At 39.9% G+C, this 18,474-nt stretch overlaps 11 protein-coding genes across 11 annotated transcripts; 3 read left to right on the forward strand and 8 right to left on the reverse strand.

Moving 5' to 3' along the window:
- Positions 1–33: 33 nt before the first annotated feature.
- CRN1 (coronin) lies at positions 34–2,003 on the reverse strand (the record flags this gene model as incomplete). Its single annotated transcript, XM_018131226.1, has 2 exons — positions 34–1,930; positions 1,999–2,003. The coding sequence occupies 2 exons, from the start codon at positions 2,001–2,003 to the stop codon at positions 34–36; spliced, it is 1,902 nt and encodes a 633-aa protein (XP_017986886.1).
- Positions 2,004–2,166: 163 nt separating this feature from the next.
- On the reverse strand, positions 2,167–4,026 carry MAG2 (RING-type E3 ubiquitin transferase MAG2; the record flags this gene model as incomplete). The annotated part of the gene is made up of 1 exon (XM_018131225.1): positions 2,167–4,026. The coding sequence occupies one exon, from the start codon at positions 4,024–4,026 to the stop codon at positions 2,167–2,169; it is 1,860 nt and encodes a 619-aa protein (XP_017986887.1).
- A 424-nt stretch (positions 4,027–4,450) lies between these two features.
- On the forward strand, positions 4,451–4,957 carry SPC2 (signal peptidase complex subunit SPC2; the record flags this gene model as incomplete). The annotated part of the gene is made up of 1 exon (XM_018131224.1): positions 4,451–4,957. The coding sequence occupies one exon, from the start codon at positions 4,451–4,453 to the stop codon at positions 4,955–4,957; it is 507 nt and encodes a 168-aa protein (XP_017986888.1).
- Positions 4,958–4,985: 28 nt separating this feature from the next.
- TDA5 (Tda5p) lies at positions 4,986–6,135 on the reverse strand (the record flags this gene model as incomplete). Its single annotated transcript, XM_018131223.1, has 2 exons — positions 4,986–5,889; positions 5,948–6,135. The coding sequence occupies 2 exons, from the start codon at positions 6,133–6,135 to the stop codon at positions 4,986–4,988; spliced, it is 1,092 nt and encodes a 363-aa protein (XP_017986889.1).
- A 175-nt stretch (positions 6,136–6,310) lies between these two features.
- On the reverse strand, positions 6,311–10,261 carry TUS1 (Rho family guanine nucleotide exchange factor TUS1; the record flags this gene model as incomplete). The annotated part of the gene is made up of 1 exon (XM_018131222.1): positions 6,311–10,261. One exon carries the CDS (start codon positions 10,259–10,261, stop codon positions 6,311–6,313), a length of 3,951 nt encoding a protein of 1,316 aa, XP_017986890.1.
- Positions 10,262–10,612: 351 nt separating this feature from the next.
- YKT6 (palmitoyltransferase YKT6) lies at positions 10,613–11,215 on the reverse strand (the record flags this gene model as incomplete). The annotated part of the gene is made up of 1 exon (XM_018131221.1): positions 10,613–11,215. One exon carries the CDS (start codon positions 11,213–11,215, stop codon positions 10,613–10,615), a length of 603 nt encoding a protein of 200 aa, XP_017986891.1.
- Positions 11,216–11,461: 246 nt separating this feature from the next.
- On the forward strand, positions 11,462–12,235 carry MIA40 (Mia40p; the record flags this gene model as incomplete). The annotated part of the gene is made up of 1 exon (XM_018131220.1): positions 11,462–12,235. The coding sequence occupies one exon, from the start codon at positions 11,462–11,464 to the stop codon at positions 12,233–12,235; it is 774 nt and encodes a 257-aa protein (XP_017986892.1).
- A 93-nt stretch (positions 12,236–12,328) lies between these two features.
- Positions 12,329–14,179, reverse strand: SPP382 (mRNA splicing protein SPP382; the record flags this gene model as incomplete). Its single annotated transcript, XM_018131219.1, has 1 exon — positions 12,329–14,179. The coding sequence occupies one exon, from the start codon at positions 14,177–14,179 to the stop codon at positions 12,329–12,331; it is 1,851 nt and encodes a 616-aa protein (XP_017986893.1).
- A 157-nt stretch (positions 14,180–14,336) lies between these two features.
- ATG17 (protein kinase regulatory subunit ATG17) lies at positions 14,337–15,572 on the forward strand (the record flags this gene model as incomplete). The annotated part of the gene is made up of 1 exon (XM_018131218.1): positions 14,337–15,572. One exon carries the CDS (start codon positions 14,337–14,339, stop codon positions 15,570–15,572), a length of 1,236 nt encoding a protein of 411 aa, XP_017986894.1.
- Positions 15,573–15,640: 68 nt separating this feature from the next.
- Positions 15,641–17,020, reverse strand: MST1 (threonine--tRNA ligase MST1; the record flags this gene model as incomplete). Its single annotated transcript, XM_018131217.1, has 1 exon — positions 15,641–17,020. The coding sequence occupies one exon, from the start codon at positions 17,018–17,020 to the stop codon at positions 15,641–15,643; it is 1,380 nt and encodes a 459-aa protein (XP_017986895.1).
- Positions 17,021–17,200: 180 nt separating this feature from the next.
- On the reverse strand, positions 17,201–18,262 carry SDS22 (type 1 protein phosphatase-activating protein SDS22; the record flags this gene model as incomplete). The annotated part of the gene is made up of 1 exon (XM_018131216.1): positions 17,201–18,262. The coding sequence occupies one exon, from the start codon at positions 18,260–18,262 to the stop codon at positions 17,201–17,203; it is 1,062 nt and encodes a 353-aa protein (XP_017986896.1).
- Positions 18,263–18,474: the final 212 nt, after the last annotated feature.

Here is an 18,474-nt window from a genome sequence, read left to right on the forward strand (position 1 = left end):
GAACAACGGTCACATTAAGCCGAGTGATATCAATTACTTCTGCAATAGTTGCTCAATTTTGTCTTCTAGTTGTTGCAAACGTGCATCCTTTTCTATAGATGCCGCAGTTAGTTTAGCGACAACACCCTCTAACTGTAAAATTAAGGAAGATAGTCTTTCGACCGATTGCACTAGACCGATGGCCTTTTTTGGTGAAGTTAAAGCAGAATGTGAATTGCTGGTTGGAGATTCACGTGTAGGGCTTTGTTCGAGCTTTTGCAGGTCTTTCTTTGGGCTTAGTTCCGCACTTTTTTTAGGCGAAACCGAAGGAGTACGACGTATAGAGTTTTTTTTCTCAATAGTGAGAACCGGAGACAGAGAAGCACTCTTTTCCATCACAGGCTCTAGATTAACCGCGTTTTCAGATAATCTTGGGGATAAGCACTTTTCGTCATCACTCTCCCAGCCAGACGTATCTTTAGCTGGATTTTCAGCTCTGTTGAGTTCGTCGAAATCACACGCCTTCTGTAATATTTTGTCGACATTTTGGTTGTTTTTCAGAGCATTATCCAACGACCTTTTGGCTTTATGTGAGGAATATACTGGAGAGGACTTAGGTTCTTTTATTATTAGTTTTTGAGGAGATTGAGATGTTGACCTAGGTACGTTCATACTGATACTTCTTGCAACACTGGAGCCGGTATTTCTCTTCTGTAAGCCAGTTTCTGTTGGTTGAAATCCATCATACAACGCTTTTACACTAAAAAGGACAGGTCCTTCAACTGATTTACCATCCAACCATTCCTCGGCAGTTAAAGCTGGCACTCCTGAAGGAGCATCGGGATATATATCATCTTGGAAAACCTCGGCCTTGCGAGGTACAACAAATGAAATGGGTTCGATACAGTGGTCACGGACTGTCTTATATGCTCTTACTACTTCGTTATCTTTCACGTTCACGCATTTTTTAGGGGCAACGGCAAACCCTCGTTGGGGATCAACGGACTGGTACTCTGAAAGTTCAAACAACTCGTCGTCTTGGAATTCGTAGTAGCGAATGTTACCATCACCTTTGCCCGCAACGTACAAGATTTTGTTTGAATCGTCATAAAAAGGCATCAAAATACCGGACGACTGATCCACATTATAAAAGCCGCCCAAATTGCCTTCTTCTAAGTTAAATGCATCCCAAATAGCTATCTGACGGTCACTCAATTTGGAAAACCCAGTTGTCGCCAACCTACCGGAGTCACCTAACCATACAATCCGCTGATTTTTAGGGCCAGTATGCCCCTGGCCTTCACTGATAACCTCGGCTCTTCTAATGTCCCAAACTCTCAATATTTTGTCTCGACACACCGTTGCCAAATAGTCGCCGTTATAGCTAAAGGTCATGGATGTCACCATATCTGGATGCATCAAAGTAATGACATTTTCTCCTGTTTCCACATTCCATATGCGAACCGTGTAATCCAATGAAGAAGACGCCAGTATATTACTTGCTGTTGGATGAAACAAAACATGACCAACCTTTCTAGTATGCCCAAGCAAGAATTTAACTGGTGAAATATCCTTAATATTTCCATCTTCATCGTAGTAACTGTGAAAAGAATAATTTTCAGGGATCTTCCATATGCCAATCTTTCCGTCATCAGACCCCGAAGCAATTATTTGCTCATTAAATGGATCAAAATCAGTGTCCAATATATGAGCTTTATGACCTCTAAAAAGAGGAATTTGGTCAGGTGCCTTACCTACTTCTTCTACTGGAATAACAGCAAAGGCACCACCTCCAGATGCTTTCCAATTAACTGAAATATATTTACCATTCGTTTTAATTAAATTTGAGTCCCAAGCATTGATAGTAACCTTCAAGTTCTCATAATACAATTCCTTTTTAGCTGCTTGGCCAAATACGTGTCTATATTTTGAAGCACGAACAAACTTGCCACTATTATAATTCAATTGGTTAGTTATCGGATGCCATTTTTATTCAAAACAATATTACCAAAAACATACCTCATTGTATCAATTATTAATATTTAGAGCTTTGAGAGGAAGAGAATAGCTTGATATATCCCTGTATAATATATTTGTAATGTAAATTCTATTGTTGTGAGTTTTTAGTTATATCTATATAAGCTGAAACTTGGACAGTAAATAAAGTCGTCGTATATAGTGATACAATCAAGCGCCTCGTCCGTGGTTAGTACTGAGCATTTGAAGCAAGTTCTGCTTGTTCTTCTTCTTGCTCTTGTTCTTTTGTGCGCTCTGCTGTTGCATTTCCAGTAACATTTGTTCAAATGCAAGGTCTTCTTCCGTAGGGGGTTCTTCGGGTACCCTGATCTTTGTCCCCCAGACGGTACTTTGCAATAATGTTCTTTGGGAAGAACCCGACTCTGGTTCAGAAATGCTTAGGTCTTTGTCCTGGAGACTAACTGATATATTTGACTGGATGACTAGAGATGGTTCAATATAGTTACCATTTTCACGTTGGTAGAATTCGACCTGGTTGCGTTCAAGCTCTGCTTGGTACCGCTCACGTTGCTTATCTTCCCTAGCACGACGCATCTTTTGCTGGCGGCGGCGTTGGCTGAGTTCTGCAGAATGCTTCTCAAAAGCGTGAGTTGGGAGGAGCTCGTTATTCCGCCAATCGAGGTCAATAAACGCGATGTCTGTACCGAGTGGGAGATGAGAGAAATACTTATGTTTCTGTATGGACGACTCGGTAACGACAGTGCCGTAATGTACATTTTCCACAGTCGCTTCAAGGACTTGGGGAAAGTTGCTGTAGTTTTGGAATGCTGTTTTAAGAACAGAGATGTCGAGTTTGGAGAGGAAGAACTTGGTGGAGGAATTGAACGCTGTCTGGTAGTAGAAGTAGGCATTGGAGTCGGAATAGGAGTCTAGTTTTCCACTAGAGATGGAAAGGGATTCTAAGTCAGGCAAAGGCAATTGGCTCTTCTGGTCTTTGCAATCTTGGATTTCTTTGTTGATATTTTCGATCGCTTTAAAGACAAAACTGCCGTCATCGTTGTAGATAGCCTTGTCTACCTCATATTGGAAGTTGATACTGTCAATATCGTCTTTGTAAAGTCTTATTGCGTAATCGACACTACATTTTCTAATCTTTGCGTAGGGCGATAGTTCTGGGATTGAAGCAGGTGGAAATGGGCCAATTGAATCAGGGTCCACGTGCATATCAACAGGCAGGGCAAAAACTGAGCCGTGCGGCCGACATAGCAGCTTCAGCTGAACCTTTTTCCCAACTGCTGGTCTTTCAGCGCTCTCAAATGTATCCACGAGAAGCACTGGTCGGTAGTTGCCGCGCCTGATGTTACTGCTACATAGCGGGCATTCTTTAAACTTGGACTTCTTAACATACTGCATACTCTCCGCTGGTTTCTTGACTGGGGTAGGCTCCGCCTCAAAGAACTGCAGCAGGCATGTCAGGCAGAACACGTGCCCGCAAGTAACCATCCGTGGCGCAATTAGGTCTTCTGTGAGGCATATCGGGCATAGTTGTCCTTTGGGTATTAAAACTCTCCGTATCCTCTCAGCTGGCAACGGCACATTAGGATCCACCCTTTGCTCTTGGTATTCATATCTATCATCTACTAAAAACCTATAATTCACGTTCACAAAGGCATCTCCGTGCAAATTCATGTGTATGTCTGCTGTCTCCTGTTTGCGTCTTCTAAAGGAAGGCGCCGAAGAAGCCCGTTCGTAGCGCTGTGGTTCGGAGGTTGGGAAGTCCAACAAATGGTTGATCGAAATCTGAGCCTTCTTCCCTTTGAACTTCAATGACCCGTTGTGGAGCTCATTCTGGATCCGCGATTCAAGGTCATCTTCATCTTCTCCTAAACCAGTAATCCTCCCAGACCTCCCATCGTCTGTCCCACGACTCTTCTCACGACCTGGAGCCCTCGTGAATCCCCTATTACCACGCCTTGGACGATTAGTTTTCGTCAATTTCATCTTGCTTTTCCGCTGTTGCACCTCAACTCCCTTGTCATTACTGCCAGAATTATTAACCTTTTCACTCATAGATAACAGTACACCTATTAAACACCAATATCCTCCTTCCAAATGACTCTAAAACGTATTGAAAAGTATTGAGAGCCACCAACAACTTCTTTTACTCCTTTGCAGTTCTAAATCTGTTCCTTAAAACTACTTTAATTGAAAAGTTTTTACTTCGTTATAAAGGGACTTCATAATACCCAACTACATACAAACTAACCAAATAAGCACATTAATATACACGAGTAATACTAACTAAAGTAATTAAACCTAAATATCCTCGTGTCATTATTAGCCATTTATCTTATATAAACCGACTAACAGTAAATATGTGTCGTTTTCAATGAGTTCATGTCACACACAAGATTACGAATCTCAGGTCGTATTCTTCCCTTTATAGTCACTTCATTGAGATTGTGTACAAACCGTACAAGTTAGATTAGATATAATGAATAAGCAAGTGAATGTGTATGCTATCCCAGACCTTCATACAGCAATCGATGAAGCCTTACCAAGTGTTTTCTCTAGGCTAGGTTATAATGATAACTATAGGTTGATCGATATGAAACTGGCAATCGGTTATTCCATTGCAGCAGTCGCAGGCATTAGCTTCATTTTAGATAGGAAGTTCAAGTGGGAGGAGGTGTTAATATATCAGAAGTTCTTAGTTGGTCTGTATGCTATATTATCAGCAATCTTCTGGGTGTTTATGAACTTCGTAGAACGTGGTGTTGTTTACCAGGGCGATAATAATGAGGAAAGTATTATTATAAAGACTGAATTCAAGAAAAATGAACCAATATGTGAAGTTACCTTCATAGATGGTAATGGGAAAGAGATGGTTTCAAACTTGGCGGCTGTTAATGTATTCAATGAGTATGGATATCTTCAATTCAACGCCTTGTTCAGCTGGTTCGAAGAACAGGTGAAGTTGTTGAAGAGTAAGAAGGAATGACATTATGTAGGCGAATACATAATAGCTTTCAATCACCCTCAGTAGGTAGACAAGTGTCCATTTTAATGAGGCGACGAGCTATATAAAATATAGTATAAGGCATACTGGCAACTACATTCAAAATATAAGCGTAGTTGGGTGCGCATATCTCGCCCCTCAGACCGATTTTGCAGCTTTTTACAATCTTTCTTGCTAATTTATCGCAGTCAACAACTGGAGCGAAGAATTGTCTTGGCGGTTCGAATCCTTGGAACAGGCTCGAGTTTAACTGACCCGGTATAACTAGTAGTGTTCTTATGCTTTCATAGCCTTCAGCCTGCAATTCGTAAGTCCATGATTCGTGAAAGGCACGTAAGGCCGATTTAGTTCCCGCATAACTGCTTATTTTAGCGGGAGCAAATATTCCCAAGACACTGCCTACGTTAACCAAGTAGAACTGTTTTGTAGTGTCACGAGGAGCCAATTCTTGGATTAGTCTGACAGGAGAAAACACATTAACCTGGAATAGATCCTTGATCTCATCCTTGTTGGTGGCAGCTAGCCCTGCATATTTCAACCTCGTCCCGGCACAGTTGATCAGCAAGTCAATTTGTCCATATTTTTCCTTGATTATGTCCAATAGAGCTTCAACTTCATCAGGCTTGGACAAGTCTGTGTGATAAAAGTGTATACGTTTATGCTTGAACTCAGGATATACAACATCAACCATGATAATAGTAAGGTTTGGGAATTGCGCTATTAAATTCTCAAGAATGCATTTTCCGAGGCCCTTAGAACCGCCAGTTAAAACGCAGGTTGCATTCGGGATGTTACCTATTGGAGTCCAAGGCCCGCTTGTTTTCAACCTGTTGTTAAGCTTTAGGAATAGGTTGACTAACAAGCTGTATATTAGCAATGTATTGCCGATAACATTGTTTTCTATGTTTAGTTTACTGCTTTAGGAGTTAGTAAAGGGGTCTTGTTGCGAAATTAACGAAATAAGAAACATACTACGATGCAATCCAGTAAACCAGTATAGGATACCTGAGAATCGGGGCAATCAAAGCGTCATAGATTATGTCAAAGTTCATTGTGATGCGTAACTGCTGTTGCACTTGTTGAATGTCGTTTGCAACAGGACTTCGTAATTTTTTATAGCCGTGTGTTGTCATCGAACATCTCAACATACTCGTATCCATGCCCGAAATTTCAAGTACATATATTTAAATTCACAATGGGACAATAAGACAATAGGGGTTCGTATAGCTAATGTCTGGAACATATCCTGATACTTTTTTAAACTATATAACATAGTTTTAACGTTACTGTTACATTCATTTTTACATATTAACTTGTTCCCGGGCATTAGACATACTAACTTGCTAGACCAAATGCTAATATAAGTTGACGCCCTTGTATATTTGGATGGCTTAGAACTATAACAGCGTTGTTATCCTTCTTAGAGGATAAAAGCCTTATTCGCTTGCCCTTTATGATTTGGACAGGTGCCAAATTGCTTAGAGTGTTATTGACAATATTCCCTGTGTAGTTGAAGTCATATATTTGAATTAGGTTTTCGCCTATCAGTATTAAGAATTCATTATTCATGGCGGCACTTGTACAGTAAAAGTCAAGGACCAATATATCCTCTTTCCATTTTGGAATTTCTCCATTACGGTTGAGACGGATGACAGCCTCATCGAATACCAAGATAAAGTCGTTCTGACTCAGCTGAAAGCATGTGATAGGTTTCGTTTTGTTGGAAATTATATCTCGCCTGACATACTCCGCCATCCGAAGTTTTGAAGAATCCTTCTTGGAGCCTGTAGCACGTTCGGATTTGAATGGATTACTGGATAAGTTTATGGTTGGGTTCATCATTTCGGGGTCGTTTAGCATACTTGGCAGTACGATCCCCTCGTCATTAAACGAGTCATTAAACAAAATAACGCCCTTCGAAGTGCAGACCATAAAGCTCATTTTAAAAATCACGATATCCTCTATTTCCGAAGACAATAGGGCTGTATTGTTGGCTGGAATCTTGAACTCCTTATAAAACTTGAAAAACCTGAATCTCGATGTAATTTTATCCAATTCTGGAGTTAGAATAACAATCTTGCCCTTCCTCTCGTAAAATATTTGTCTGAAGTTGCAAAAATCCTCAGCCACACGGAAGAAGGTCACTTTATCACGCAAGAGTATTCCAGCTAATTTGCCTTGGGGCAAATACGTAGAATCATGAAAAGCGCCGATGATGTTTGGAAGACTGAAGTAACACAACTTCCTGTCACTGAGTACAAACAGCAGATTTAGTTTCTCATTAATTTCCAACTGTGTTATTTTCGGTAATGTTAATATTAACTTCCAAACTGTGGTTTTATCAGAAGTAGCGACAAATAAGCCACGATTAGATCCACACAGTACATATGACCGAGATACAGTGTTAAATGTACAGCAGCAATTGACGTCTGCCATTATTAGAGAATCAGAACTGTGTTCCGAAGACTGATGCGACTTAAGCGCTAAATCAATAACAGAACCTTCTGGGGCAACATGCAAATTTGTAGGCGCTTGTCTTTCGTCATAACAAAATAAATCTGTAAGAAACGATAACTTAAAGATTTGGCGGTCATTACTACTAGTATGGCGCCTAACACTCTCCACAATAGCAGTTTTCCAGGCATCTCGTTCTTCCGCCGTCGGTAACAAAAAGCTGAATGATTCATTTGTTGCAGTATTCCGAACCTTGAATGAGTAAGAAATATCGTCAGCTGCTTCGGAATTATTGATGACCGGTAATTTGCTTAATGACTTGGACATTGGCAGATTATTCGAACCATTATTGCTTGTTGCTACTTTTCCCGATGACGATGATGAACGGGGATGCATATTCAGCTGCATATTTTGCATATCAGTGTTCAATGCAGATTCCTTATCAGGAGATGTTTTGGCAGGAGAAGCAAAATCATTTTTAGTTTCTAAACTCAAATAATCAATTGGAATAGGTCTTTCATAGAGCTTATATTTCTTGTCATATCCTTTAATTACAATCTCCGTTATTAGGAAATAATTATCCAATAAAATCACGTATGTTGGTAATGGATCGAGCCATAGTTCTCTCTTTTTGAAAACGACGCCTTCTTTTAAGAGCTTTCTAGTTTTCTCAGTTAACTTCAAATTCAATTTTTCCTTGGCTAAAGAATATTCGTTCCCTTCTGAGCTTATATTGACATAGCTTACTGTGGTGCTGCTACTACCGACTATTAGCTGTCTTGATAACCTGTTTAACTTTCTTTGGTCCACTGCTTCGCCATGCGTTTTATCCACGAGTGCATTTAGCTTCTCTATTTCTGTTATCGCCATTTCTAAATGCTCATAATCGTCTATTGATGGGTCCGTCACTTTCAGGATAGACCTAAGAGTCACGGGAATATTTTGAAGGGATTTGAAAAAACCTCCAAAGAAAACCACGTCATGATAAAGCTTAGTTCTTGTAACTTCAGGAGACTCGTCCACCTCCTTCAACCAATCGGCAAACTTAGTGTTGTGACTTTTTTCCCAGTTGATAACCTCGTGCACCGTTGCCATTGATTCTGCGTATTGTAAATAAGGAGTCACTGCCTCATGACACCATTTGTAATATATGCGACCAACGCCGTCTATGAATTTACCTTTAGATTCAAGCTTCGAGAATATCGGTGCCAATAAAAAATCCTTGTGTAGTTCAATAAGAGGGTGAAAGATATCAAATGCTAGGGCCTTAATATTCTTGTCATCTGGTAACAAGTCCGAATAGAATCTCTTCCCGTATATCTCAATAGCAGCATTTGCCATATTTAGAGTACGCTCTTCTAAAATTATCAGATCAAATATGAAACTTTGTCTCATTATTTCCTTAGGATTAATATCGGCTAAATCCTCCTCAGTTAAGTTCCAATAATCGGTCCATAACCCGACGGACTTGTTTATTACATCTGACAATTGGATGCCACGGCGCTTTCTATTCGCTAACTGCAAGGGACAACTATTACAGTGGCATGAGTAAAGCTGATCCGTTACCATATCTCTCTTGTGGTCGTAAGAGTAGCATGGTAAAATTTCGGTAAAAATTCCTCTAATATCAAGCCCAGAAACAATAACGGTATACTCTCCTGCCAGTGGTTCCAGGTTTGATTCAAACCTAACCGCACCCTGCTGTACTAGGGACGCAATAATACGATCAACGTTTTTATCTATCACGTCTTGTTCATAGTTGGTAGGCAGTTGGAACTCTAGGAGCAGCTGAACCAGTTGAATAAACTCTATCTTGTCAAAAATGTATTCTGTAAACCACTCAAAGTAGATTTTGAGCAGCCATTCATAAATATCCGACAATTTGTACACACAATAGCACTGATAAAGCTTTTTTTCATCAAGGAGATCAATGCTAAAGAGCTGTGTAGGTGCAATAACATTGGGTGCATGCTCTAATGGGATACCCTTGCTGACAGAGCCAAAACTTCCTTGTCTACGATACCCATTGAAAGCATAGTTTGAATTGGAGTAGTAACTGCTAATGCTGCCCGTAATAGTGTTATCGCTATGTTTACGCAACCTGTTAGGATGCTGGGGATGCAAAGGTGGTGGGGTTCCAAGTACAGAGATATTTGCTACGTCCTCAAAGGACGATTTCCACGACGGCAGTTGCCAATCAAATCCAGCGCCACTACGAGCAGGGAGCTGTGGAGGCAACAAGTCTTCAAAAGTATCATCAGCACTTACAGGTGTGCTAAAACTACCAGCGCTGTCTGTATGATGATGATGATTAATTGCTTTCATGAATTCTGAAGAAGTATCGCCAACAAACGGAGAATTGTATATTACCGGCGTAGTGCTACTTGTCAACCCAAAAACGCTAGACTGAGGTCCTTCAGGTGTTGTAGGTATAGGTAATTCTTCATCAGATTCAGTAGGATATACTTTCACCATACTTTTACGCCTTGTTCGGGATGATTCTCCCGTAGAGTTTATAGAATCAACCTTAAGGGAGTCATCCTTACTAGTACAGCTCACAGAAGACGAGTGTTCAAGCGACTGAAAAGTCCCAACTCCATTTTCAGGACTAAATGGTGATATTATCGGCCTCTTAAACCTCCCATTCTCGCTCCACGGCCCTTGGCTTGAAGTTTGTGATAAAGGTACTTCCTCATCAGTACTAGGTTTCCATCCTGTTCGTGTCTGGTGACCATTAGAAGAAAGGTTTCTAGTCAATAGCGGTGGCAGCTGAGGGAGATTAGGTCTGTATTCCTGTTCATTATTATCCCATGATGATCTACTAGACCCCATTTCTAGCCTTTAATGTTTAATTTAGCGTAATTATTAAACTTGAAGTATACAGAATATTGCTTTGCTTTTACTTACTGCAGATACAGATGAACGGCTGTCATTAGAGACGATTCCTCATTATATATTAAACTGCCATAAACGATGCTATCTAGAAGCTCCTGGCTACCGTGTGCATTAGTTCCAATCACTAATAGCTGGATATCTGTCCATTAGCGGTGCATTTGCATTTGCACTTGTGAATTGTGTTTTGGGTAAACTATGTAAAAACGTTTGCGCATAGCCACTTGATAAAGAATGTAGAGACGTTAAATCCACAGAGAGCAGTGTTTTAACACAATTGAATTCATTATCTCACATTATAATACAGCACGAATTGGTCTTTTTAGCCTGTTTATAAAACATCCTGGAAGACGCAGAGAGCGACTCGGATTTATCAACCAAATTGTCCAACTTCTCCCCCCTTTGTAGCACAGACTCGATTGTCTTGTGAAGCACAATCTTGGTTTCGTCAAGTTCCTGCTGCACACGCATTATTGAGTCCGCTTGACTAGGATCCTGGTATTTTTGCAAGTATATTTCCAACTCAGGTAATTTCAAATTCTCACCGGTTTGATCAATTTCCTTCCACTCCAAAGGTGGATGCGCTACAAGGTACTCGTCCAAGACCTTATTCAACAATGTGTAGGCTGGTCTGACCGGATACTCTTTATCTGTGATCATAACGCCACAAATGCCCTCTGCTCTGCTGTATACGTGGCCAACATAATTCCCCTCCTCAATACTCTGCCTTTGGCCTGCGGGAGTTCTGCCAGCAACCGTTTCACTGAAGAACGTCATGAATTGGGAGATTCCCTTCCTTTCAAAGAAGCCGAACTGTGACAAGTCCTTTGCACTGCATAATTCCAGTGTTTTCGCGCTACTGTTCCTTAGAACAGAAATACAGTAGATCTTCATCCTGAATATGTGATCCAATAATGAAATGTAAATATTCTAAGCAATCAGAGCACTTCTAAACACGTCCTTATTTGGGCCTTTTGCTTCCTTCTGATTACTAAGATCCTTGGGTAACCAATGCTTTAAATATAATCGATTTTCTTTTTCAGAAATAGGAAGGCCATTGCTTTCCAGTTTAAATAGGAGAGAAATATCATCGGAAAGAACACAGAATTATACTGTAATTGATCACTATAACCCATATACATGTCGATTATGTTCCGCAGATCATCATTTTTGTTGAAAGGTGCCCTTAAACGCTCTTTCCCTAAGCCTAATACACCATATGTACGTTACTCATCGTCTTCTCATAGTAAGTCAAATGCCCCTTTTGGTAATATCGAACTTCCAGCGTTGCTGCTAGCTGGTGTGACTACATTGGGTACTATCTACTTGATTACTCCAAAGGCTGCTAAGAGGGAGAAGGTTAGAAGTGCAACTCAGGCTGCTGCAACTCCAATGACGACGGTTGCTGCTGATGTCGCAGACGCTGAGGAGAAAGGCCTGTCGGCCAGTGTTAATGCTGATGGTACTGTTGATGTTGAAGGTGAAGACAATAGTGCATCAATTGAGAGTGAGCCTTCTGCGCCTGAGGAGGGAGCCGGAGCTGCTCAGGAGGAAGGTTCGGAGGAAGCCGGAAGTCACGAGTCTGCTTACAACCCAGACACTGGTGAAATAAACTGGGATTGTTCATGTCTAGGTGGTATGGCCCATGGTCCTTGTGGAGAGGAGTTCAAAGCGGCATTTTCGTGCTTTGTGTATTCCGATGCTGACCCCAAGGGCATTGACTGTGTGGAAAAGTTCCAATTGATGCAGGATTGTTTTAGACGCTATCCCGAGACTTATGCAGACCAACTGAAGGCGGAAGATGAGGCTATAGAAGAAGAGACTGGTGAAAAACGCCCTGAATGGAACGCTGCTAAAGCTGATGCAATTGAGAACACTAACACCCTCCCATCGTCCACTGAGACGGATAAATAAAGTTAGAGCTAAGCGGTATTCATGCTTAATTATTCTCAGAAGGACATATATTCACGTTAGGTGTATGATTAAACGCTATATTTTCCGTATATACTACAATAGCTTTATTAATTCGTGAAGATACGTCGGTACATAATTATCCTTCCTTTGGACCCATAAAATATCGTCTTTTATTGCAACCCGCAATCTTGAGCAATTAGAGTTAATTGTAAATGTGGGAACCGTAGCTTTTCCACCAAAGACGTCTAGTGTTGTATGTTCCTGGGCATTTTTAGTGAGAAACAGCCCGTGCTCGTCGCAGTAGTCTTGTACAACGTCTTTGAAAGTGCTTGTAATTTTTCGTAATGGAATGTTTTCAATTGTGTCTATATGTTCTTTCTTTAATCCCAACAATTGCTCCAAATCCATGTTTTCATCATGGACTACTTTATTTGGTGTGTGCAATAGTTGTTTCGATGTGGCTATTTGTTCATTTTCAAAGTGGTTAGGATTTGTAAAGCCCTTGTCTAGATACCAGTGAAGCCAGGTTTTGGCTTCATCAAAGTTATCTTTATGATACAAATTCCATTGGAATATTACCTTGTTTATACAGTTGAATATAGCCGAGAGAATGGTCTTGTATGCGTAGTCAGTTAGCAAACCGCGGTTCTGACGGAACTTACTGATAAAATAGAGGCTTCCATCATTGCACTTGGGATCTTCCAATTCAAATGTAGGGTCAAAATATTTGTGCCAAAGCTGCTCAACAAAGTTCGGCAGGAAGCACCTATTACTGATTTCCTCGAATAGATCAACTCCTATAGTACGCCGAATAAAATCGATGTCATCTTGATCAAATAACTCATCTCTATGATACCAATTCGTACAGTATTTACTAAATTTGTCCTGTAACTCTTTCTTGACTACCAGTGCTTGATTGGTGGGTAAAATGCTTATCAGGTCAATAATCGTAGAATTCTGTCCTAGGCCGCTTCCAACGCTCCATTTACTTAAGATGTTCATTAGGAAATCAGTAACATGATTCTCAAAGATATAATCCCAGCAATTGATAAAAGAAAGAACATCTTGGTAGTCAAGGAGGATTCCAATTAGTATATGAACATCATCTGTCGCTATATTTTCCCAATATGGTTTGAGCTTATCCCAGATAGCCTTGAACACAATCGTCTGTGTTCTGTTCAACTTCTGCGTTTCGGTGTCCATTACATAGCATAGAACCTCCACGGCGCTTATTAACTCAGTATAAGTCTCATCTAGAACTTCTAAGGGATCCCAACCACTGTGTTCGCTAAAGTATTCAGCTAAGCACCTTGAGCAGAGCTTATCCACAGCTGTAGCATCATTAACCGTAATTATGGCATTTATTTTGTCCAGCAGTGTTGCCTTAGGGTCAGCCATCACCATAAGTATATTACTAGAAAGATCTTGATCAGCTTTAAGAGTTATTAACTTTTTCTCAAGACCAGACTCTCTAATTTTCAGCGAACTGAGCTTGCTTGCAACATCGATGAGCTCCGTCAGATGTTTCTCAATCGCTAATCCCTCATGTACAGGTATGTTAGGATTTGTCATAACATAGCTTCTAACACCAGGAGAAACTACAATACCCATACTCTCCAAATTATTCACTTTATCAATTAGCCTATGATTACTGGTAAGCACCCCACTTGATTTAAATGCAACTTCATCAACCAGTTCACTCCCTGCTACACTCTCATCTTCTGAATCAGAGGATTCAGACGGAAGAGCACCCAATCCCATCCCGACTGGCCGTTGTGTAACCTGTATTGGAACTACTAGGCCTGTGCCTTCCTTCCCGAGCCCATCACCTTCTCTGTAACCCATCTTAGCTAGTAATTTTGCACCAATACCATACTGATTAGCATCCATAGTACCACCACCATTGGATCCATTAGCCATTCGCCTCTTCTTAGAGGGAAACATCACTAAAGCAGTTCTTTTTAACTTTAGCTTTTCTACTTCGTTGTTTCATTAGCCTTCATGCTTTAATAAGTAACCTAATTTTAAAAACATGGTTTAATATTTACATATTCAACACTCAGAGAAACATACTAATGCGTAGAAATAGAGACACACTAGGATGTCTGAGGATGAATCCATTACTCTCTATTGGGATAATGCTCAACGGACTTTATCAAAAGCTCAACTAATGTGCCAGAAGTCGCAAAATATGATTGCTGACTTACAGTCAACTGTAACCGCATGGCAAAAGACAATATCAAAAATCCAGTTCACAATATGCTGTATAGATAATCAAACTATTTATCTGGCCAAAAGTATACTTGAGGGTATGATTGGGAAGCGTTTATTGGAAAAGGAATGGGAAAGGAATGTTTTGGATAACCTGTCAAAGGAAATGAAACGGTTAAAGGAAGAAATATTGGCTAAGATGGAGATACTAAGGGATACTAAGCATGTTTTAGGTGATTCGGATGAAACTTTAGCAGATTTTATCTCTATGGGTAATTTAAATATTCTAAATGAGAAATTTAGAGATCTCGATGTTATCAATACGCAGGTCATAAACATCCGTAGTCAGCATGACTTACTACTTAAAAAGGTGCTTAACCAGCTGCTGAAAAATAAAATAAGGAAGCTCAAGCATGAGTGTGAGACCTATTTTGGTTCTGAAGGTGTTAAATTTATTTCTGAGAAATCGTATGGTGAAATAATCGTGTTGGAAGAAGAATTAGTGGAATTGTTGAGGTCATTGACTGACCACTACGATAAGTGTAAGCTTCTGAAATCAGGAACGTTGCCTTCTGCGGAATACGCTGAATTACTACGTGTTGTTGCTAACGATAACGATGAGTTGGACAAAATAATGGGTATTTTAAATGATGCTGTTGATGATATTAGTAGGCTGGCCGAAGGTATCTATGCCACTATCCAGCAGAAGGAAAAAGAGAAGCAACATATGAAATCTTCAATGCTTAAGGTTGCAAATGAGTTGAAAAAGTACGAGGATTATTTGCTCGTTTTCCAGGGGATTGAAGAGTTGATATCGAAATTTAAACAGACATGTATACAAGATATTGCGAAGGTACAAGAGCTGTCTAGCTTTTACGATAACTTTCTGAGCAGTTATAAGCATCTTCTAGAGGAAGTAGAAAGGAGGAGTAACGTAGCTAAGCAAATGAAACGTATAATTGAACGATGTGAAGAGGAACTAAAAGCATTGACCGACGAGGATTTGAAGGCCAGGCAAATGTTCCTCCTAGAACATGGAGATTATTTGCCGGAAAATATCTGGCCCGGTCACATTGACGATTTAGAGCCTCTGTATAAACTTAGTCATGAGATTAAGGAGATATGATTGTAATATAATGGTGATACAATTTGATATTCATAAATATTTACTGAGTTTTATATACAAGGAATTACTTATTTGTAGTTCTGTTCTAGTTCACAGAATTTATTGTACAATTCGTCCAGACTTAACATTTCAACCTTACGGGAATCGCGAGATCTTAGGGCAACCTTGGATTGCTCCACTTCTTTTTCACCTATCATTACAATGTATGAATATTTCTTATTGATAGCCTCCCGGGTCCTATAACTTACAGACTCTTCTCTGGAGTCAATATCAGCGTTAAAATGGAAACTATGTAGCGGAACCGGTTTCATAGAATCTGTGACGTTGCCGCGTAACTTCTCTAAAACCTTGTTTGAAAAGGCAATTATGTCTTTGTTTGTTGTATTCACAGGGATCACTATGCACTGATGGGGGTTCAACCAAAATGGCCAATTACCACCGTTTGAATCCAAAAGCATAGCCATGAATCTCTCTACCGATCCAAAAACAGCTCTGTGGATCATAATTGGTGTTTTATAGCTACCGTCTTTATCCCTGTACTTCAAGTTGAATCTTTCAGGCAATTGGAAATCCAATTGAATAGTTGCTACCTGGTGCGACTTACCTGTGTGATCTTTAACCATAATATCAATCTTTGGTCCATAGAACGCGCCATCGCCTTCTTTTATAGACCAGTCCATATTTGTTTCTTCCAAAGTGGATTTAAGCACCGATTCAGCACGGTTCCAAACCTCTAAATCTCCCACATATTTGGAAGGCCTTGTTGATAAATGCATTCTATAGAAGGATCCATTCTTCTCTTCTTTTGCCATTGGGAAAACTGTCGTATAACAAAGATCAACTAACTGCAATGTTTTTCGTAGCTCTTCGGCGACCTGCTCTTCAGTACAAAAGATATGACCATCATCTTGATGAAACTTCCTAACTCTGCTTAGCCCTGAGAGACCTCCAGAAGCTTCATTTCTATGAAGTGGCGAAAAATCAGAGTATCGTAATGGAAGATCATTGTACGATCTTTCGGACCTCTTGAAGATAACGCAGTGGCCAGGACAATTCATCGGCTTCAAACCATATTCTTCTTTTGCACAATCATTTCCCTCTACACGAAACATGTCATCCTTATAGTTTTCCCAGTGCCCTGATTGTTCCCATAAGGTCTTTTTATAGATTATAGGAGTGATGACTTCATTAAAACCATAGTTTTGCTGTTGCAACTTCATAAATTGTACAAGCTTATTAAAGACCTTAGCACCATTTGGTAAAAAAAAGACTGAGCCTAGAGACACTGGATCGGTGAGATAAAGGTCTTGCTTGTTAGAAACCTCTTGGGTAACGCTCGCAACGGTCGAGAGAGTAGTGTTGATAACTTTCCCACTATTTGACATGCATCTTCTCTGTGTAGACCTCAAAAGCCCGGAAGCAACTAAATACCTAGAACTCGATACCATATGATAGATAACCTAGCAACTTGAATACCAATTTCAGGCGATTTGCGCGCTTTGTAGAATATCGCATTGGGAGCGGTAATGTACGTCTGTTACAAAATTATTTAAAAAAAAAAAGCACGTGACATCTCATCAAAGCAACTTCACCAGTAGATATAATTAACCACGGTATCGATGCTGCTACTATCCACGTATATAGGTAGCGTCAATCTTTTGCAGTGACCCAAGATTCAACACAAGTTTTCTTCTGTATGTTGTGGCGTTTTTTGTTTGTATTGGGTTACCCTCGAGATAGATAGTTTCAAAAACCGGCAATGAACCCAATTCCTCGCCTAAGGACTCAAATGATTGATCAATTTGGTTGAAAGAGGCCCATAAATCTGTTAGGCACTTTAGATGCTTGAGATTCTCAATCTTAGTCAACCTGTTCGCTGTAACGTCTAATGTATTCAGTTTTGTGTTCTTCTCCAAGCCTTCTATCTTTTCTATGAAGTTATGAGAAAGATATAGTTCTTCCAGGTTTACCAGGTCCTCTAGTCCCTCGATCTTCTTGAGTTTATTAGATTGAATAGACAATATTTTGAGATTTTTTAAATATTGAAGGTTCATCAACCTGCTAATAGAGTTTTTACCAAGCCAAATTTCCTCCAAAGTGGACAAGCCCTTCAGTGATTCAGGCCCAATATCTGTAATATTGTTTCCGCCCAGTTCTAAACTCTTTAGGTTCGGGAAGCTATTTAGATTCTCAATAGTTGAGATCTTGTTTTGAACAAAATAAAGGCTTTCTAAACGCTCCAAGTTTTCAAGGTTCTTAATATGCTTAATCTTGTTAAAAGATAGATCTAAACTCTTCAAATTCACCAGCTTATTCACATTCCTAGAGATATGCTTAATCCTATTATCATAGAGGTCCAGTTCTTCCAAGACATCAGCAGGTAAAACCTCCACCTCGCTTATGGACTCAATTAGGTTCTGTCTTAAATGAAGACGTTTCAATTTGGGAAAACGGTGCAAATTTAGAGCTTCCATTGACTGAATCTTTAAGTGAACCAAATCGATAACTTCAATGTCATCAGGAAGAGTAGCGGTAAGTTCAGAATCAGCACTGATGTACTGTGGGTTGTTGTCTGGAATAACAGTGCCCTGGATATTCGAGCCTAAGTCAATGATTTCGTCATCATTTCTTTCATTACCACTATTATAATCTTGGTCACCAGCAGTTGTTGAACTGTGGAATTCTTCCATTATTCTATTTTACCGTTATGGTTCTGTCGTTTATTATAGAGGGAGAATTGCTAGTCCCTTTTTTTTTATACTTATGTATACATATATTGAAAAGCTGGGTTAGTAATCAAGCTTTTGTATAAACTTTGAATAGCTCCATTATTCGCTATACTATAAACTATAACTTGGTCTTATACATTGATCTTGATACTTATAGTCTATATATGTAATAG

This window comes from Eremothecium sinecaudum, chromosome III (assembly GCF_001548555.1).
Source record: "Eremothecium sinecaudum strain ATCC 58844 chromosome III, complete sequence".
Classification (NCBI taxonomy): Eukaryota; Fungi; Ascomycota; class Saccharomycetes; order Saccharomycetales; family Saccharomycetaceae; genus Eremothecium; species Eremothecium sinecaudum.